The 18,574-nt window shown below is 45.1% G+C and overlaps 1 protein-coding gene across 2 annotated transcripts in view; it reads left to right on the plus strand.

The window, feature by feature from the left end:
* Positions 1–18,574, plus strand: part of VPS13B (vacuolar protein sorting 13 homolog B) — a 1,225,788-nt gene that overhangs the window by 771,007 nt on the left and 436,207 nt on the right. For both annotated transcript variants that reach the window (XM_056522379.1, XM_056522375.1), the window contains exons 32-33: positions 276–399; positions 8,529–8,672. In XM_056522379.1, coding sequence (XP_056378354.1) covers positions 276–399; positions 8,529–8,672 — 268 coding nt within the window. The remainder of the gene's footprint in view (positions 1–275; positions 400–8,528; positions 8,673–18,574) is intronic.

The raw sequence follows: 18,574 nt of genomic DNA on the forward strand, positions 1-18,574 counted from the left end.
CACTTTCACCTTCTTGACAAGCTGCCTGATCAGGTAAAAGGAGCTGATCTGTAGTGCCAGACACAGGGACAAGAACATTCAACACCACTGACCCTTCCAGAATATGTTTTTTGGGGATTAGGCCATCAATTTAAGATCCAAGAATACCTGTTTTGGTTAAGGACAAAATGTATTTAAATGGGCAAAATCTATTAAGGATAAAGGAAAAAAAACTATGATAGGTGTAATGGTTGTTTTATTTCCTGATAATATATGTTACGTTTTTTCTTCTCCAGCATAAGAAGACATCAAGAACGGCGAGCCATACTGAGTCCCATACTAACAGACTTCACAGTACGAGTTACCGCAGCGCCAGCAATAATCTTCAGCAAAGTGTCCCATGACAGTCTACATACTGAGGTGAGAGCACAAAACTAGTGAATCTGCTACAGGATTAGTTATTTGGGAAAGTTTTATGACGCTCTTAAGAAATCCCTAAGCTCCTCCAATGGAAAAGCACTTTAAATGATGTTTGACCATAATATGTTTTCCAGAAGTAACTTCAATAGAAAACGAACCAACGTTTCGAAGAAAGCTAATGTCTAAGAGTTTAGTTCCATTATAGATAATGACCCATATTCATCAATCAGCCTGAAACCCTAATTGTCTGTTTTTTTCCATAGCAACCAATCACAGCTCAACTTTCACTTTATAAGAGCTCGTTAAGATATGAATGCTGAGCTGTGATTAGTTGCAATGGGAAAAAACAGATAATTAGGGTGTCAAGCTGATTGATAAATCAGCCCCTATGAGTATATTGGGGGAGATTTATAATTAAAAAAAAAAAAGACAATTCAGGTTTCAGGCTGATTCATAAATATGGGCCATTTTTTTTTATTATTATTATTAGAGATGAGCGAATCGAAATTGACGAACCCGAATTCGTTACGAATTTCATGAAAAATTCGATTCACTACGAATATCGCCGCGATTCTATCGCGCGAATCGCTTCATTAAACTCCATTTTACAGCGTTCCAGGCTATTGGAGACCTAAGATGGCGGATCCACATGTGAGTACATGGGGCAGGGGATTATGGGAGGGCGGTAAACAGCGGCGGGAATTAAGGTAGGCGGGCTGACCCTGAATCACATGTGAGATGCAGCCTATCAGTGTTCACTGACCCCTGTGATGTCACAGCCGCTATATAATCGGCGGCCATCTTGCCTCTCTTCATTTCATCTATGCACTCAGATGGAGAGGACGGGACTGCGTGTGTGTGAATAGCTCATACCACAGCGTTACACTGCAACTGCTAGTCACATCAGCATTAGGGAAAGACAGGAGTGCAGAGTGCTGTGCTGTTACACTGAGAAGGATCATTGATAGCTAAACCTCCTATTCACGTTATTGAGCATTGCAGCAGAGAGGGGCAGATAGCTGTCAGCTGCCTCATACAGATCAACAAGCTGCCTGAACTTTCTGAAGCATCTTATCTCCTCATTTTTCAGCCCAATTGAGTTTAATTTTATTTGCTCCACAAATCTTCTGCTGCTCAGAAATGTGTGACAGAGTGCAATTTAGGGTTTAATCCCTGGATTTTTTTTTTGTGGTGCTGCACTGTTGGGTCCTGCTGCTGTTAAGAAATAAGTCATATTGGTGTGGACTTTAGTGCCTTTTTACCATTTTCACCTGTTACTCTGTCTCTGTGCTAAATTCAGTGTTATACCACACGTTATACACCTGCCGGTGTATTAAAGAAAAAAAAAAAGTTTTCCTGCGTACAAATACGCTTAACAGTGGCCTTATCATTGCAAAGGGCCTACATACAAGCAAATAGCCTGCCATATACTACCTTTTTTTCTGTCTCTGTGCTAAATTCAGTGTTATACCACACGTTATACACCTGCCGGTGTATTAAAGAAAAAAAAAGTTTTTCCTGCGTACAAATACGCTTAACAGTGCGCTCATCATTGCAAAGGGCATACATACAACAAAGGAGTGTACTATTTAGTAACTATTATTCTGTCTAGGGCCTATATACTTTGAAAGGACAGCCGTAAGTAATCGCCTGCTGCTGTTCTATACCCTCATAAAGTATGTCAGGCAGGGAAGTGCCAGGACGTGCACTGAGAAGGGGCAGAGGCCTACATACGTCAGGCAGAGTTGGCAGCAGACTTGGGGCGAGTGGCAGCAGGAGTCGCAGCAATAGGCCTGAGCTCCCGTTAACACCCAGCGGTCGTGTTGTCGACCCATCTCTCCTCATCAAATGGTTTGCACACTCATCCCCATCATCACAAGATACATCTGACAACCCCAGTCAAGAGTCGGTGGGTTCCCCAGACAAAACCCTCAGTTGGCATGGCCCGGGAGTAGTCCCAGTAATCCCATTGCCTTTGTCCTATGCTGTTCCCTCTCCCAAAGAAGTATCTCATGCTTTGGGTTCAGCTCCACTATTTACTGAGGACGATCCAATAAAGGACTATCAGCAGCTAATGGGCAGCCAAGAATGTGAGGAGACATGCGTCGCTTGCACCGCAATGGCGGGCAAGTAGTGATGCTGAGAGTGTCGTGGGAGGCGGTGTTTCAATTGTTCAGGGTCCTGAGGCAGACACTGTTGTGGAACACGAGGAGGACATCAGTGATGTGCACACATCTTTTGATGATGATGAAGCCGATCGCAATTGGGAGCCGGGTGCAGAAGCCGGGGCTTCATCATCATCAGGAGAAGAGATTTGCTCTTTGTCTATGAGGCAGCAAGGCGGTAGCACGGTTGGTAATCAGCATGGTGGTGGCAGTAGTGGAAATTCAGGAGCCAAACGTGCCAGGGGGAAACCACCTGCTTTGCGGCAAGCTACCATTCAGGGAGGTAGTGGAACAGGGGTTCCTGGAGACGGCGCCAATAGCAGTGAAATAGTTCGGACTGCGGGTGGGAAAATCAGCTACTCTGCGGTGTGGTTGTTCTTCATAAAGAATCCGGAGGACCTTAGCGTAGTCACATGCAAAATCTGTCGGCAGAAAGTGAAGCGTGGCCAGGGTCCCAATCTCGGCACCACGGCCCTGCGTCAACACATGATTTGCCACCATAAAGCGGCCTGGGATAGCCGTGGCTCCGATGTAGTGGTCCAGCCTGCCGCATCACCCAGTGGCCATCCGCTCCCTCCGTCATCCAGCCAATGCTCCACCACCTCAGCCGAAGGGAGCATTGTGTCAAACCCTCCTTCTTGCGCTCCTGCTTCTTCCGCTCGTAGTCAGCCATTCCGCCAACAATCGATCGGTGAAGCTATGTCCAAGAGACAACAGTATGCGCCCACTCATCCAACGGCGCAGAAGTCCAAGTTGCTGGTGTTGCAGTCGCTCCCTTTCCAACTGGTGGACTCTGCAGCTTTCAGGGAATTGATGGCTTGTGCCGAGCCGAGTTGGAGAGTCCCGAGCCGTCATTTCTTTGCGAAGAAGGCAGTACCAGCCCTGCATAAGTTTGTACAAGAGAAGGTGGGCCAGTCCTTGAGCCTGTCGGTGCTGTGGAGCTGTAACTACGGGCAGGGACAATACATGTCTTTTATGGCCCACTGGGTTAATGTTGTTCCTGCACAGCCACAACAGCAATATGGACAGGTCACACCGCTTCCTCCTCCACGTCTCGCTCCCAGGCAGTTGGTCCTTTTACAGTGTGCGCCTCCTCCTCCTCCCCTGTGTCCTCGGCCTCCACTGCACGTCCAAATCCCGGTGGCCCTTCATCGTACCACGTGTGTAGGGCACAGCGGTGTCAAGCCATCCTTCACATGGTTTGCCTTGGCGAACTGAGTCACACAGGGGAGGAACTGCTGAAGTTCATTAGGGAAGAAATCCGAGTATGGCTTACTCCACGAAATCTGGAAATGGTAACCATGGTGACCGACAATGGGAAGAACATTGTGGCCGCGCTGCGACAAGGAAGTGGGAACCATTCGCCCTGCATGGCATACGTGTTGAATCTGGTTGTCAAGAAGTTCATCAAGTCTTCACCCCATTTGCAAGACGTCCTGACAATGGCAAGGAAACTGTGCATGCACTTCAGCCACTCGTACACCGCCAAGCACACTTTGCTTGAGCTGCAGCGTCAGAACGGTATCCCACAACATAGTCTCATTTGTGACGTTGCCACACGTTGGAATTCCACCCTCCATATGTTGGACAGACTATACGAACAAAGAAAAGCCATCACGGATTTTTTGATGATACAAGCAGATAAGAGTACTCCCCTGTGTAACTTCAATGTGAACGAGTGGCAGCTCATACGTGACACCTGCCATTTGCTGAGGCCCTTTGAGGAAGCCACATTTTTTTTTAGTCGCTCAAATTACGCCGTGAACGACGTAATTCCACTCCTACATTTACTCCAAAAAATGATTGAAACCATGGCTGGTCACGGCAATGGAGACGTTGCGCCTACATCAGAAGGCTACATGAGTCCTGTGGGGGATGAACTGGAGCAGGATGATGAGGGGCAGAGCGGAGCACAGTTTACGGTGGATGAGATGGCCGGTGTTTCTGGTTATTGGACAGGAGAGGAGGAGCAGGAGCAGCCAGAGGAGCTGGAGGGTTATTACGAGGGAGGCGAGACAGAGGACCCAGACACACCATGGCAGTATGCAGTGGAGATGGAGGCAGGTAGTCCCAGCGAGTCACTGTCACAAATGGCACGATGCATGCGGAGTTGCTTGCGTAGTGACCCCCGAATTGTCAAAATTCATCAGCGCGATGACTGTATCTCCACCTTATTAGACCCTCGCTACCGGCCCAGAATGGGGGCCTTTTTTTACACCTACTGAGAGGGAGGACAAACTGACCTACTTTAGGGAGCTTCTACGTAGTCGGTTGGCTGCTGCCTATCGGCCACATGGTCCATCCACTCGCAGGTCTGACTCGGGGGGCCCTCTGCACTCACCTTCCACTGCCATGGCTGCTGGGGAGGGGTGGCAGGAGCAGTACCGGCTCAATCAGCAGCAGCCTGAGTCTACAGTCGCTGATGAGTAGCTTCCTTCAGCCGCATAGTGAAGCTACTCATCAGCAGCAGGTGGACATGGAGCAGGACCTGAACCAGCAGGTGGTGGCTTACCTCGACATGACCCTGCCAACAACCGTTGAAGATCCGCTGGACTTCTTCTGGGCAGCCAAACTCGATTTATGGCCGCAACTAGCGGAGTTTGCCCTGGAGAAGCTGTCCTGCCCGGCCAGTAGTGTGCCATCAGAGCGGGTGTTTGGTGCGGCCGGGGCCATAGTCACCCCAAGGCGAACTCGTCTGTCCACTAAAAATGTGGAGAGACTGACGTTTGTCAAGATGAATCAGGGATGGATCAGCCAGGATTTCCAGCCACCAATGACAGATGGGTCTGAGTAGATTGACCATGCTCTTACAACTAAATTTTCTCTATTGTGGTTGGTTATGAAACCCTCTGGGGCAGACCTGGGCATTGTACAACCCGCTTGCCACATACGGCCCTTTGATTGGCTCTGACCGGCCCACGCTGATTGGGGGACAACTATGCTGCCTAATCTGGGGGACAACTATGCTGCCTAATCTGGGGGACATCTATGCTGCCTAATCTTGGGGACAACTATGCTCCTTATCTTGGGGACAACTATGCTCCTAATCTGGGGGACAACTAAGATCCTAATCTGGTGGACATCTATGCTGCCTAATCTGGTGGACAAGTATGCTCCTAATCTGGGGGACATCTATGCTGCCTACTCTGGGGGACAAGTATGCTCCTAATCTGGGGGACATCTATGCTGCCTAATCTGGGGGACATCTATGCTGCCTAATCTGGGGGACAAGTATGCTCCTAATCTGGGGGACATCTATGCTGCCTAATCTGGGGGACAACTATGCTCCTAATCTGGGGGACATGTATGCTGCCTAATCTGGGTGACATCTATGCTGCCTAATCTGGGGGACAACTATGCTCCTAATACGGGGAAAACTGGTGCTTCTGGCCTTGGGCCTATAATTTTTTGAAGTTTAGCAGTAGCTAAATACATGCTTAATGCAAATGTCAACATTTATCTTTAAATGTAAGGGGTTATGAAACCCTCTTGGGTACTGCGAATGACTGCTCCAGACTCATTCTGTGTCTTTCACAAACTACTTGCCTCCCTGGTGCCTCAGGCCTTGGGCCTATAAGTTTTTTGAAGTTTAGTAGTAGCTAAATACATGCTTAATGCAAATGTAAACATTGATCTTTAAATGTAAGGGGTTATGAAAACCTCTTGGGTACTGCAAATGCATGCTCCAGACTCATTCTGTGTCTTTCAGGAACTACTTGCCTCCCTGGTGCCTCTGGCCTTGGGCCTTACATTTTTGGATGTTTAGCAGTAGCTAAATACATGCTTAATGCAAATATCAACAATGATCGTTAAATTCTCGGCGCTCTGCCAGGGCCTTTTCCTACCCTGCCTGGGCCGATCCGAGGACCTCACTAACCAACTCCCTAACTAATCCAATCGCTTATAGCGACGGGCGGTGTGTACAAAGGGCAGGGACTTATGACCCTCACTTACTGGTAATTCCTCGTTTTAAGGTTAAATAATTGCAATTCCAGATTCCTATCACGAACTGGTTGCAGCGTGCAACACGCACATGTCCTTGAAAGATAGAGACACGCTAATCCGTTCAGTGGAGCGCGGCTGCGGCCCCGGAAATCTGAGGGCATAACACACCTGGTATTGCTCGATCTCGCAATTGATCGTCCAAAGGTAGGGGGTTATTAAAGCCTCTTGGGTACTGCTGAGGCCTACTCCTGACTGCTCCTGGTGCAATGTATGGGGTAATTAAACACTCTTGGGTAGTGTTTTTTTTAAATTTATTTACTGATAATTTTATCGGTAATAAAATAGAATTTTCCAGAATGCTAATCGTTAAACAACGGAACTCTTGTTGCGTGTGATTTTTTTAATGAAAATTAAAAAATAAATAAAAAATACAGACAGGGATTAACTCTGCTTCATCATTTTGGGCGAAAAAAAGTCCTTTGGTGATCTGATCTTTTGGAGACAGATGCGCACACGCACATATTGAATTAGTTTTTGTAAAAAAAATTCAAACATTGTGTGGTTTATTTTTGAGAATAATGTCTTTGGGTGGTCCACCGTCCTGCATTTTAGAGTCTTGCGAACTGTTGGATATGCGCTTGTTCTTACACAAAGGTATTTGGCAGTGATTCTAAGAGCGATGCCGGTAATCTGCATGCTATTCTGAATAACAGTATTATTTCACTACCCCAGCACACTCCATATGCGTTTTAGGACACAGCAAAGTGTTCTATACCCCTATAGAGGCTGTATGTAGGCTAGAAATAGCCTTTTTTAATATCGATTCGCCGCGAACCAATTCGGATCAAAACAAACTTTTCGGGAAAATTCGGCGAATCGGCCGAATCGAATTTTTGAAAAGTTCGCTCATCTCTAATTATTATATTACATGGCATAGTGATTCTTCCTCATAAAGGTATTACCTGGCCCTCTTGTGTTCTTTTTCTGTAGTAATATTTGTATTATCGCTTTAATGAGGTGTCCCCTTCAGGCCATTATTTCACAACCAGGGTGCCTCCAGCTGTTGCAACACTACAACTCCTAGCATGCCCGAACAGCCTTTGACTTTGTTTGGGAGTCCTATATGTAATATTAGAAAAGGTGTTGAATTCTAACATGGCAAAATCATTGCTCTGCCTGAATATGAGCCAACAGAGTATACATGTTAATTGGAAGGACAGGAGAGAGAATCATTTGCTAAAAAGCCTATCCCCTATCCATAAGTGTCTGATCTCGAGGCAGAAGCCACCAACCCCTCACCACCACCACCTTCCCGGTTCTCCTGTACAGGTCCACATCTCGTTGCTAAACTTACCAGTCCCCTAAGCACTCCAGTTGCCACTTTCGAAGGGCGAGCAGGAATGAGAGCACTTTTAGTCAATTACCACTCGGAGGAGAAGCAGCTGAATGAAAGTTCAGTGATAAGAGCCAGGCCCTAGTGGTCATTCTCCCCATGATCATACACTTATTCCCTATCCTTTTTCCCCTGGATAACCCTTTAAGGAATTCTGTTTGCACCATGTACTGTAGCATACCAAAATACAACTAGAGTACTATACAGCCAAGTGTACAACCAAAAAGTGCTTGTATTCTGTGCTATTATTTATTGAATACATGTTACAAACACATCTCCCTGAGCCCAAATGGGCTCCTCACATGAATGCTGTCTTTGCCTTGCTGTCTTCTGCCTCACATCCGTGTAAATGTTATTTTAACCTTGCAGTTTCACCGAGTGTTTGTGGAGGTTCTCCTACGTATGCGTGATTGCTGCATTTTTGACATGTCTGACTTGGTCAGCAGCGGAACGTTCATATTGATTACATATGAAAATAATCTGTGTTAGAAAATGTTGGCACCCACATGTAGGTATTTCAGGTGCATTTGATTTAGGATATGTTAGACACAGATATTTCTGAGGTTTCTTTGGTCCCCTGAGCTCAAGTAAACACAAATGACATGAGATCTACCTTTTCACCTCAGGATATTTTAGTGTGTGGCCATTCCTTGGAAGTGAATATTACCACAAGCTTGGACTTCTTCCTAAGTGTGGCTCAAGTACAACTCCTGCAACAGCTGCTGCAAGCGAACATGGTTGGATTTGAGCAAACAAATATGGACTCCGAGGTAAGACATGGCAGAATTAACTCCTTGCTTTCCAGCTCGTACAAATGGCTAAATTGTGCATAAATGAAATAAGATTGTGATTTTTAATTGCCATGTTGTGTGTCTAACTATGCACTTCATTATCACAATAGAAAAGGACTAATGGATGGAGGATCAATTTATGGCAATATTTACAATTGGTCACTAGTGTGACCACTAGAAACCTTATTTTACCATCCACCTATTAAGTGAAAGCCTAACTTTTAATGCCTCAAAATAATGATTAATATCTTTCTGCCATTAGGTTCTCATTGTGATTACCTGTCTGTACACAATTACAGCTTAGCTGAAAATAGTATTTATATTGGTTGAGTCGTATGGCTGCAGTCCATACTTCAACTCCCAATATGAGAACTATGGCAGAGTAATTTAAAATCTTAGACACATGCACCCGTTCGACATTTCGCCACAGCAGTGGCCTTGTCAAGGACTTTTGGGCAAATGGCATCCAAACAAGCCTATTTGTAACCTCCTATCAGTGATGTCAAACTCACATCAGTTACCAATCACTGTCAAGTTGAATTAGATTGGTCCAAAAGTGATTGACAAAAATCATCAGCCAAACAATGGTATTCCAATGGCCAATCAGTTCCACCCATCATGCATCATTCCATCCTATCACACATGAGTGACAGCCTGTCACTCTTATCAACAGTGAGTACGTTCTATTCCAGCTCTGATTTCTACACGGTTACCTGATGTGGATGCGTGCATCAGCCCTGCGCGAGGTAATAGACTCCTGCTACTGTGTCGATCGCTCTTGCGCATGTCTGCGCGGATAGCCGTGCGCAAAGAGAATGTCGGCAGATTAATGGACATATCTGCGCATGTGTGCGCACTACGGACCTGCGCGAACTGACAGTCTCTGGCCACATCTCACTGCCAGAATGCCGGTATGCAGTATACGCACATACCTGCACACCAGGGCTGTGCGCTAACTGTTAGTTTCTGGCCATATAACTTTCTCTTGTAGGTTAGGGAGCCTGTATATGCTGACAATTAAATTTGGATACCATGTGATGGTTACATCTGGAATATACATGGTTTGTTTAGATAGTATTTACATCTCATATTCTCTCATCTTCAGCGTTCTAGAGATATACTGTAATACTGTGCTCTGTAGGGTGATACTTTAACTCCACTTACTGTAGAGATTTTTCTGAGGGTCTATATTATTGTTTTAAGAATTCCCTACCGTCACAATTTATTGGGTATATCTATAATGATCATATTGTCAGGATATGTGTCTTTCTATCTACCTCTATTTGGTAGTCTGTTGACTGCTGTTGTTAAAGTTTTCTTGGTTACTACTCGGTCCACTTCCGGGCATTGATAAGTTTATGCTTTTCTTTGCTACATTTAACTGATATATTGTTTGTTATATCCGTGATCTTCCATTTTTTTCACTTATGTTGGAAGCTGCGTCTACACACATATTCTTCTGCATATGTGTTTTCTACAAATGCAATAAAAACTATTGAACGTAAATTACTGTGTGAAGAATCACGTTGGATTCATCGGTTGCAATCATTGAGTCCATTGGGACTTAATGAAGGCTTCACTTATTCAGCTTTATTATGATAGTTCTCACCAGTTTACACTTATGACATAAATACTGCCTCTAGCCTTTTAATTGTCACACTCCTTAATCTAATCATATCACCCTTTCATGTTAATTGAGAGATACTGTATGTAATTTTCCAATATGGAATTGTAAGGGAGTGAATCTCCAGTATGGAATACTAAGGGAGGTATAAATCCGAAGTATAAACCATGTAAATACAATATAAACTAACCATGTACTTTACAGATCTAAAATATCAGATGTAAATACTATCTAAATCAACCATGTATATTCCAGATGTAAACATCACATGGTATCCAAACTTATTTGTCAGCATTTACAGGCTCTCTTATCTACAAGAGAAAGTTATGTGGTCAGAAACTAACAGTTCGCACACATCCCTGGAGCACAGGTATGTGTGGATACTGCATACTGGTGTTCTGGCAGTGAGATGTGGCCAGAGACTGTCAGTTCACGCAGGTCGTAGTGCGCACACATGTGCAGATATGTCCATTGATGTGCCAACATTCTATCTCTTTGCGCACGGCTATTCGCGCAGACGTGCAAGAGCAATCGGCACAGTAGCAGGATTCTTTTACCTCATGCAGGGCTGATGTGTACATCCACATCAGGTAACCCTGTAAAAATCAGAGTTGGAATAGAACATACTCACTGTTTTTTTTTTTTTTTGAATAACAATTTATTGAAATTTTTCAGAAGGCAAATGTACATACATTCTTGTCAGGTAGTCATATATCAAGATTGTAGAAAGTATCTGCGCAGTACAGGAGTCCACTTAAAAAAAAAAAGAGACATGCAAAGTACTAAAATGTGACTATGTCGTACATGCAGAGTAACCAAGGACTACAACTAGGACAAAACAATGTATCTCATGTATCATCTTGGTCTGTATAATCCCAATCGAAATATAGAGATACCAAATCCAAAAACAAAGAACATAACAGAACATTATGAAACGATATCATCATATTAACATACAAGCAATCACTCCTCCACTACTGCAAGAACTCCAAGAGTCTCTTTCAGGGACTCCAAAGCATACTTTTCAGTCATTCGAAATTTGAGCATCAGATGTCTCCTGTCCCCAGCAGGCATAACTTTTTCAGTGACCCATCTCCATTTAAGAAAAAACGACTTAGCATGTTTGTCAGGGTCTTTAATCGTCTCCCGTGATTCCAGTCCTAAAAGATGTAGCATAGTGTCTCTCACCTCAGTAAGTGTAGGTACTGTGTCTACAAGCCAATGACGCAATAAGCATTTCACCCCAATTAATAAAGAAATATGCACATCCTTGGAGGCCAGGGCAGCCGGGGTATATAGTCAAAGATAAAATGCAATGGGTCTAGAGGTATATAAGTGTTAAAGATTTGAGATATAAAGGTCTGTATGTCCTTCCAGTAACCATCAAGCCTGTCGCAATCCCACAGGCAGTTCCAGAGGTCAGCTCTCTCTAACAGACATTTCGGACAGGCCTTTAGGTATTGAGGCAGGACTTCCCAGTGGGAGAAGTTAAAGGCATATATAGCTCTGAATAGTACCTTAAAATGCATCTCCCTCCAGTCCTCCCCCACAACCGCATCCCTTACGTGGCGTAGTCCCTGCAGTAATTTAGCTGTCAGGTCGTCTGTGGAAACAGTCGGGGCCCAGTGGTCAAACAATCTGTCTGCTAGTCCTCTGGAGCCATGGTCTCTCATTGCTGTATAAATATGAGATAAGGACAACATCTCGGAGCGTTGGCCTAACAAGTCCGCAAACTGTACTTCCCCCGGCAGTTCGTCAAAATGAGTGGCTCTAGACCTACAAAAAGTTCTGACCTGGTAATATTGTAGTATCTGCGAGGAGGGCAAATTATATCTGTCTCGCATCTCCGGCCATGACATGAGAGTCCCTCTAGGAGGCAGCAAGAGGTCTTTTTATAGAAGCGATACCCTCAGCCTTCCATTTATCGAACAGTTTATTAGAATGTCCAGGGAGGAAGGCTGGGGAATCCCACAGAGACATGACCGGAGAAATCCCAAAGGGTAAGTTATACATTTTTCTAATGGCTTTCCAAGCAGCAATTGTGTCTCTCAGCAGCGCGCTATGCCTGACTGACAATGGCAATTCAGAATATTTGGAATGCAGTAAAGCATTAAGGTCCCAAGGGGCCGCTAATTGTCCATCCACAGTCAAGTCAGAAAAATGGGAGCTATGCAGTATCCAGTCTCTGGCATGTCTATATAGTGCCGCTAGGTTATAGGTACGGATACATGGCATGTTCAAACCTCCCAGGGATTTACTGAGTTGTAACTTACTATAGGCAATGCGTGATCTGCGTCCCTTCCATAAAAATTTGATTATGAGTGACTGAAGGGATCGGACGTCACTATGTCGGAGCAACAATGGTATTGTCTGTACGGGGTAGAGGAGCTTACCGAAGCACATCATCTTGATCAGGTGCACTCTACAAACAACAGACAATGGAAGAGAAGCCCATCTGTCTAAGTCTCTCCTAATGTTCTCAAAAATAGGTTTATAATTAAGGTTGTACAAGTCCGTCGTGGTACGTCCTATCTGTATACCTAGATATGTCATGTGTGAAGTTGGGACCTCCACCACCGGCATGGGCATCCGTGGCACTCTACCCGTCCCCAAGAATAACAACTGGCATTTGGTGGGGTTTATTTTAAAACCTGAAAAAGTGCTAAAATCCTGCAGCATGGATAATACTGACTGGACGTGGAGATCTGGTGATTCAAGAAAGATCAACATATCCTATGCAAAGCACGTCAATTTGAGTTCTCTAGATCCCACCCTAATACCCCCAAACTCCGTGGAGGAGATCAGGCGACGCGCTAGAGGCTCCAATGCCAAGTCGAAAAGGAGAGGTGACAATGGGCACCCCTGTCGCGTCCCTTTCTGCAGACGAATTGACTGTGACAGAAAACCCGGGGTATATACTCTCATTACCGGGGCATTATACATGGTCTGAATGTACTCCCTGAACGTCCCTCTAACCCCAAATCGGTCCAAGACATCCCCCAGCCAAGTCCAGCTGATGTTATCAAATGCTTTTTCAGCGTCTATAGCCAGCAAGGCCGGGGGAGTCTTGGAGGGATCCTGCCTGCTTGCAATGTCCTGGGCAGCAATAACTGCCCTAATATTAGTAACAGCCAACCTCCCCTTTATGAAGCCCACCTGGTGTGTTCCAATCAGTTTTGGTAGGAGTCCCGCCAGTCTATCAGCCAATATTTTAGAAACCAATCCTGGTTGATGAGCGATATCGGCCGATAGGATGACGCGGAGTCAGTGTGCTTACCCGGCTTGGGTATGACTTTGATATATGCCATGTCCTCAGACGGTAGCATACGCTTGTTACTTAGAATAGAGTTAAACAGCAGTATAAGTGTAGGGACCACCTCCTCTCCCAGCAATTTATAAAAATCTGGTCCAAAGCCATCTGGCCCTGGTGCCTTACCTCTTTGCAGTCCACCGATAGACGCCTTAACGTCTTCTAAAGTAACTGGAACATTCAAAAAGGCTAGATCTTCTTCAGATAAGCAAGGCACGGCTCTTTTCTCTGTTTATTATCAAACTCTATATCAGGGAGATGATTTAGTCGCCCAAAATGGCATTTATTTGTTTAGGCAGCATTGTTGGTATACCCCCGGCATCTCACAGGCATCTAATGTCAGTCAGGGGTCTCCACCCCTTCGCCAAGTTGGCCATCAGTTTCCCCGCTTTATTCCCGTAGTTATAAAATGTGGCATTCCTTTGGTCCCTGAATAAAGCATCTAATCTTTCCTGCTTCTCCAAAAAATCAGACCTGGCGTCTGCCCATTTGGCCTTGTTTTCCAAACTAGGAGACTCCAAAAATATAGTGTACGAATCCCTTAATGTTTGCGTTGCTGTGTTAAAGGCTGCCGCTGTAGACCGTTTTTTGTGGGAGACATACGCCATGACCCTTCCCCTTAGCACGGCCTTCGCAGTGTCCCAGAATAGTCTCGGGTCACCTTCAGAATTCGTGATCTTATAGTCCATCCACCAGCCAAGTAGCTACGCTCTAAAATCAGAGTCAGTAGCCATGGCCAAGGGGAAGCGCCACAAGATATCCTGTCCTTTGGGGACCACAGGGGTCATATTCAGTAGTACCAGGGCATGGTCAGAAATAACAATGTCAGCTATCTCCACATCCACAATTCTATTAAGCAAGGGAGGGGATGCTAAAGAATAGTCTATACGAGACCACGCCTCCCATGCCGGTGAGTAAAAGCTAAACTCCCTCTCGACCAGGTGTAATTGTCTCCATGTATCTGTAAGGGTCGTACAGTCAAGTAGATCAGTAATCCAAGTTTCACCCCCCCTTTCTACGCAGGGATCCCCCTGAGGAACGCCTTCTATCCTCTCCGCTAGAGTGTACCGTATTAAGGTCTCCCCCAATAAGTATGTCTTTCTCCCTGTCTCCCTGAATGGTGTCTCGGAAAAAAGAGGTCTGATTGTCATTGGGTGCGTACACACTGTATAGGCTCAGGCGTCCCATCGAAGAGTCAATAACAATGTGACACAGTCTGCACTCAGCGTCAATAGTCTTGGAGATAAGTGTGTGCGTGAATGACTTTTTAATCGGGATCAGAACCCCTGCCTACCCATTTACCGCTGGGGAGCCGTACACCTCACCCACATCTGACGCATCCTAAAAAATCTCCTACTTCTTAGGTGCGTTTCCTGCAGGAGTGCAACACTAGCTTTAAGTTTATGTAGGTGTCTCAGTACCATCCGTCTTTTAGCAGGGGAGCGTAGCCCCTTAACATTCCAGTTTATGAAAGTCATGTCCACTCACATCTCACGGTGACACTCTGTATAGAACTGGGGACAGGCGACAACTCAACAATCAGCCACTCCGTATACCATCTCTGTGAATGACCTCTGGTGGAACATAAGCGAAGAAGTGATGTAAACATAACCAAAAAAAAAGCCTAAACCAAGAAAACAAATAACCAGGAGCATGAAACATCCCCCTCCAGTGCCTATATCGTAATGGGCTTCACTTTTTTTGCTGATGGAAACCCGTGGGGCACTGAGCCACTCTCAAGCATAGCACCCATGAGGACAAAAATAAAGAAATTCAAAAGGAGTCTCCCCGCCCCCCCAAGAACTAAATCATCTAGATACAACCCCCCTTCCTCCTCCCCTGGAAAAGATCACCATTCCCCCAGATATATATATATATATGCAGGCACAGAGCAGGATGTCAGCACATCTAGCAAAAAATGGTGCGTTTCAAACATGAGCTGTGCAGTATGATCTCTAGCGTGAGAGCTGAGGCTAGGAATAATTGTGATGCACTGGAACTCCCCACTAAAACTTATTAATAACACGTCATATAATAGACTTTGCTCGGTGCCCATCATCCTCTCAATGTCCCCGAAAACCTGTAGGTGGAGAATGTATGTTAGGGCATAACCAGAAAGGCAATATGGCTGAGAAACAACCCATAAAATAAAGGCACTATTTGTGGCAAAACGACACTCAGAAGATCCCCCCTGAGAAGTCTGAGACTGCAAAGACAGTCCTGCAGTCAGCCACATAAGAAAAAAAAAGAAAAAAGGGCAAAGTTAGCAAACAGTACTCTCATCCTGTAGGTTCTGGTGAGGATCCAGTCTCGTCGTCCCTTCTGCGCTTTTGTGCCGATCTGGAAGAGATCTCCATATCTTCTGTGGAGTCCAACAGCACGGCCGCCGCCTCAGAAGTCTGGTAAGTGGAAGAAGATCCGTCCTTCAGGAATACTCGCAAGATGGCCGGGTACTGAAGAGTAAAGCGTAACTGTTTCTTTACAAGGCTGGTGCAGATAGGAGCAAAGGCTTTGCGTCTCTGTGCTACTTCTGCCGAGTAGTCACCGAAGATGAGCAATTTGTGGCCCTGAAAGAGGAGTGGAGTAGAGCACTTCTTAAAGGTACGGAGGACCAGTTCTTTGTCTGTATAGTTGAGAAAGTGGGCAATCACTTGGCGCGCTTTCGGAGAGCGGTTAGGTCTGTTAGCGACCCCTGCGATGGGGGGGGGCACACCCTATGCGCCCTTTCAATCAGGTAGCCACCATCTAAGCCAAGCGCTTTAGGGAGATCCACAGACATCAGCATGCCAAGCTGGCTGTGTGGCACCGATTCTGGGAGCCCCACCACTCTCAAGTTGTTCCTCCTGGATCTATTCTCCAAATCCTCCACTTTGTCCTGGAGCGCTTGCTGTGCCTTAGAAAATAAGCGTAACTCCCTTGCCATTGTATCCATCTCATTGTCCATATGAACAAATCTGCGCTCTAGCTCATTAGTCTGTGAGGAATGGGTGGCCACCTCTAATTTTAACTGCGCCACAGCTGTGGATATGGAAGGCGCTATGGTGGCGGTAATTTGGGGGGACAGCAATTTCGCCATCTCCATAACAAATTGCTTGGCATTCATTCCCAGAGGCTGTATCAGGGTATCAATCACCCCACTTACTTGCGAGTCCTGGGGCATCTGTGGTTGCTGCTGCAGCGTCTCCAGCTCAGGAGCCGGGCCGCTTGCCGCCATCTTGGGAGCTGTGCTGTCCTGTGACTGCGGGCTTTGCGGAGGCTGGGAGGAAGCGGTAGTGCCGCGGGTCACAAATCTATCCATCGGAGAGCAAGCAGAGGAGATCCGGGCAACAGATCACCCTCGTGGAGCAGGTAAACTGGCTGGGTCAGCGGCGAATGTCCGGGGGTAGGACGGAGCTCCCGCGAGTGTGACTACACCATCAGCGCGCCGGAACCGGAAGCCCAACATACTCACTGTTGATAGGAGTGACAGGCTGTCACTCATGTGTGATGTGATGGAATGATGCATGATGGGTGAAACTGATTGGCCATTGGAATACCATTGTTTGGCTGATGGTTTTGTCAATCACTTTTGTACCAATCTAATTCAACTTGACAGTGATAGGTCACTGATAAGAGTGTGACATTACTGATAGGAGGTTACAAATACCCTGGTCAGGCTTGTTTGGATGCCATTTGCCCAAAAGTCCTTGACATAGCCACTGCTGTGGCGAAATGTCGAACAGGTGCATGTGTCTAAGATTTTAAATTACTCTGCCATAGTTCTCATATAGGGAGTTAGTGTGGACTTCTGCCATACTGCTCAACCAATATAAATACTATTTGCAGCTAAGCTGTAATTGTGTACAGACAGTTAATCACAATGAGAACCTAATTGCAGAAAGATTATAATCGTTATTTTGAGTCATTAAATGTTACGTTTTAACTTAATAGGTTCATGGTAAAATAAGGTCTCTAGTGGTCACGCTAGTGACCAATTGTAAATATAACTATGCATGTAACACATATTCAGTGCCACATTACAGGATGTACAGAATCAGTACAAACCCATTAAAGATAATCCATGGAAAAACAGGACACATTACATACAGCAGGTTACACATGATGAAATTTACTGATTTGTAGCCACTATTGACCATTATGTAAATCATTCCTGCTGTGTGTGAGTGATCAACTTCTGCACTGACAACCATCCACTTTCCTTATCCAGGTCACTCACAATATAAGCATTTAATAAACGGCCAGTAGAATGATTTTTGTTCCCTATATGCTAGTATATTCAATTCATATACTAGAGAAAGACAAAACAATCCTTCAGATCACCACACCTTCACTTGATTCAGATATCCCCGCCTAGATAGCTGGAGCACAGCATGCACAAATCAAGAAGAAAGAAGATCCATCTCAAAAGGAAAAAGTCCAAAAAGTTGAAAACATTTATTGAAGCATACAAGTATTAAAAAAAATAAATACAATAGACCCTGACACATTTTAGATGGTGTCCTTAGACACAGACCATGACTAAGGACACATCGTCCAAAATGTCAGTCATTTTTTTAAGGATCTGTTGTATTGTTTTTTTACTTGTATGTTTCAATGATTTTTTTTTTCCAGACATTTCCTTGTGAACTGGAACTTCTTTCTTCTCAATTCATATAATAAAGCCATGATGTGTGCCAACACTACTCCTTCTATATTTAGCGGCACTACAGTATAGTTTCCACCAAAAACCAGACTAATGATAGGGCTCAATTCACACCAGCTATCAGAACCTCTGTCAGGAATTCCATTGATGTTTCTGTCACATGCAGCTCTCTTATATTATGTTACATGTAGCACATTGCTCAGCTGTTCCCATCAGTGCCATAGACTTTGAATGAAGTTTCAGTATGTATTATTGACCACCACATAATTTTAACTCCTTCACACTGTGGTCTTGTGGTGTGGGAG

The sequence above is a fragment of the Hyla sarda genome, chromosome 5 (assembly GCF_029499605.1).
Source record: "Hyla sarda isolate aHylSar1 chromosome 5, aHylSar1.hap1, whole genome shotgun sequence".
Classification (NCBI taxonomy): Eukaryota; Metazoa; Chordata; class Amphibia; order Anura; family Hylidae; genus Hyla; species Hyla sarda.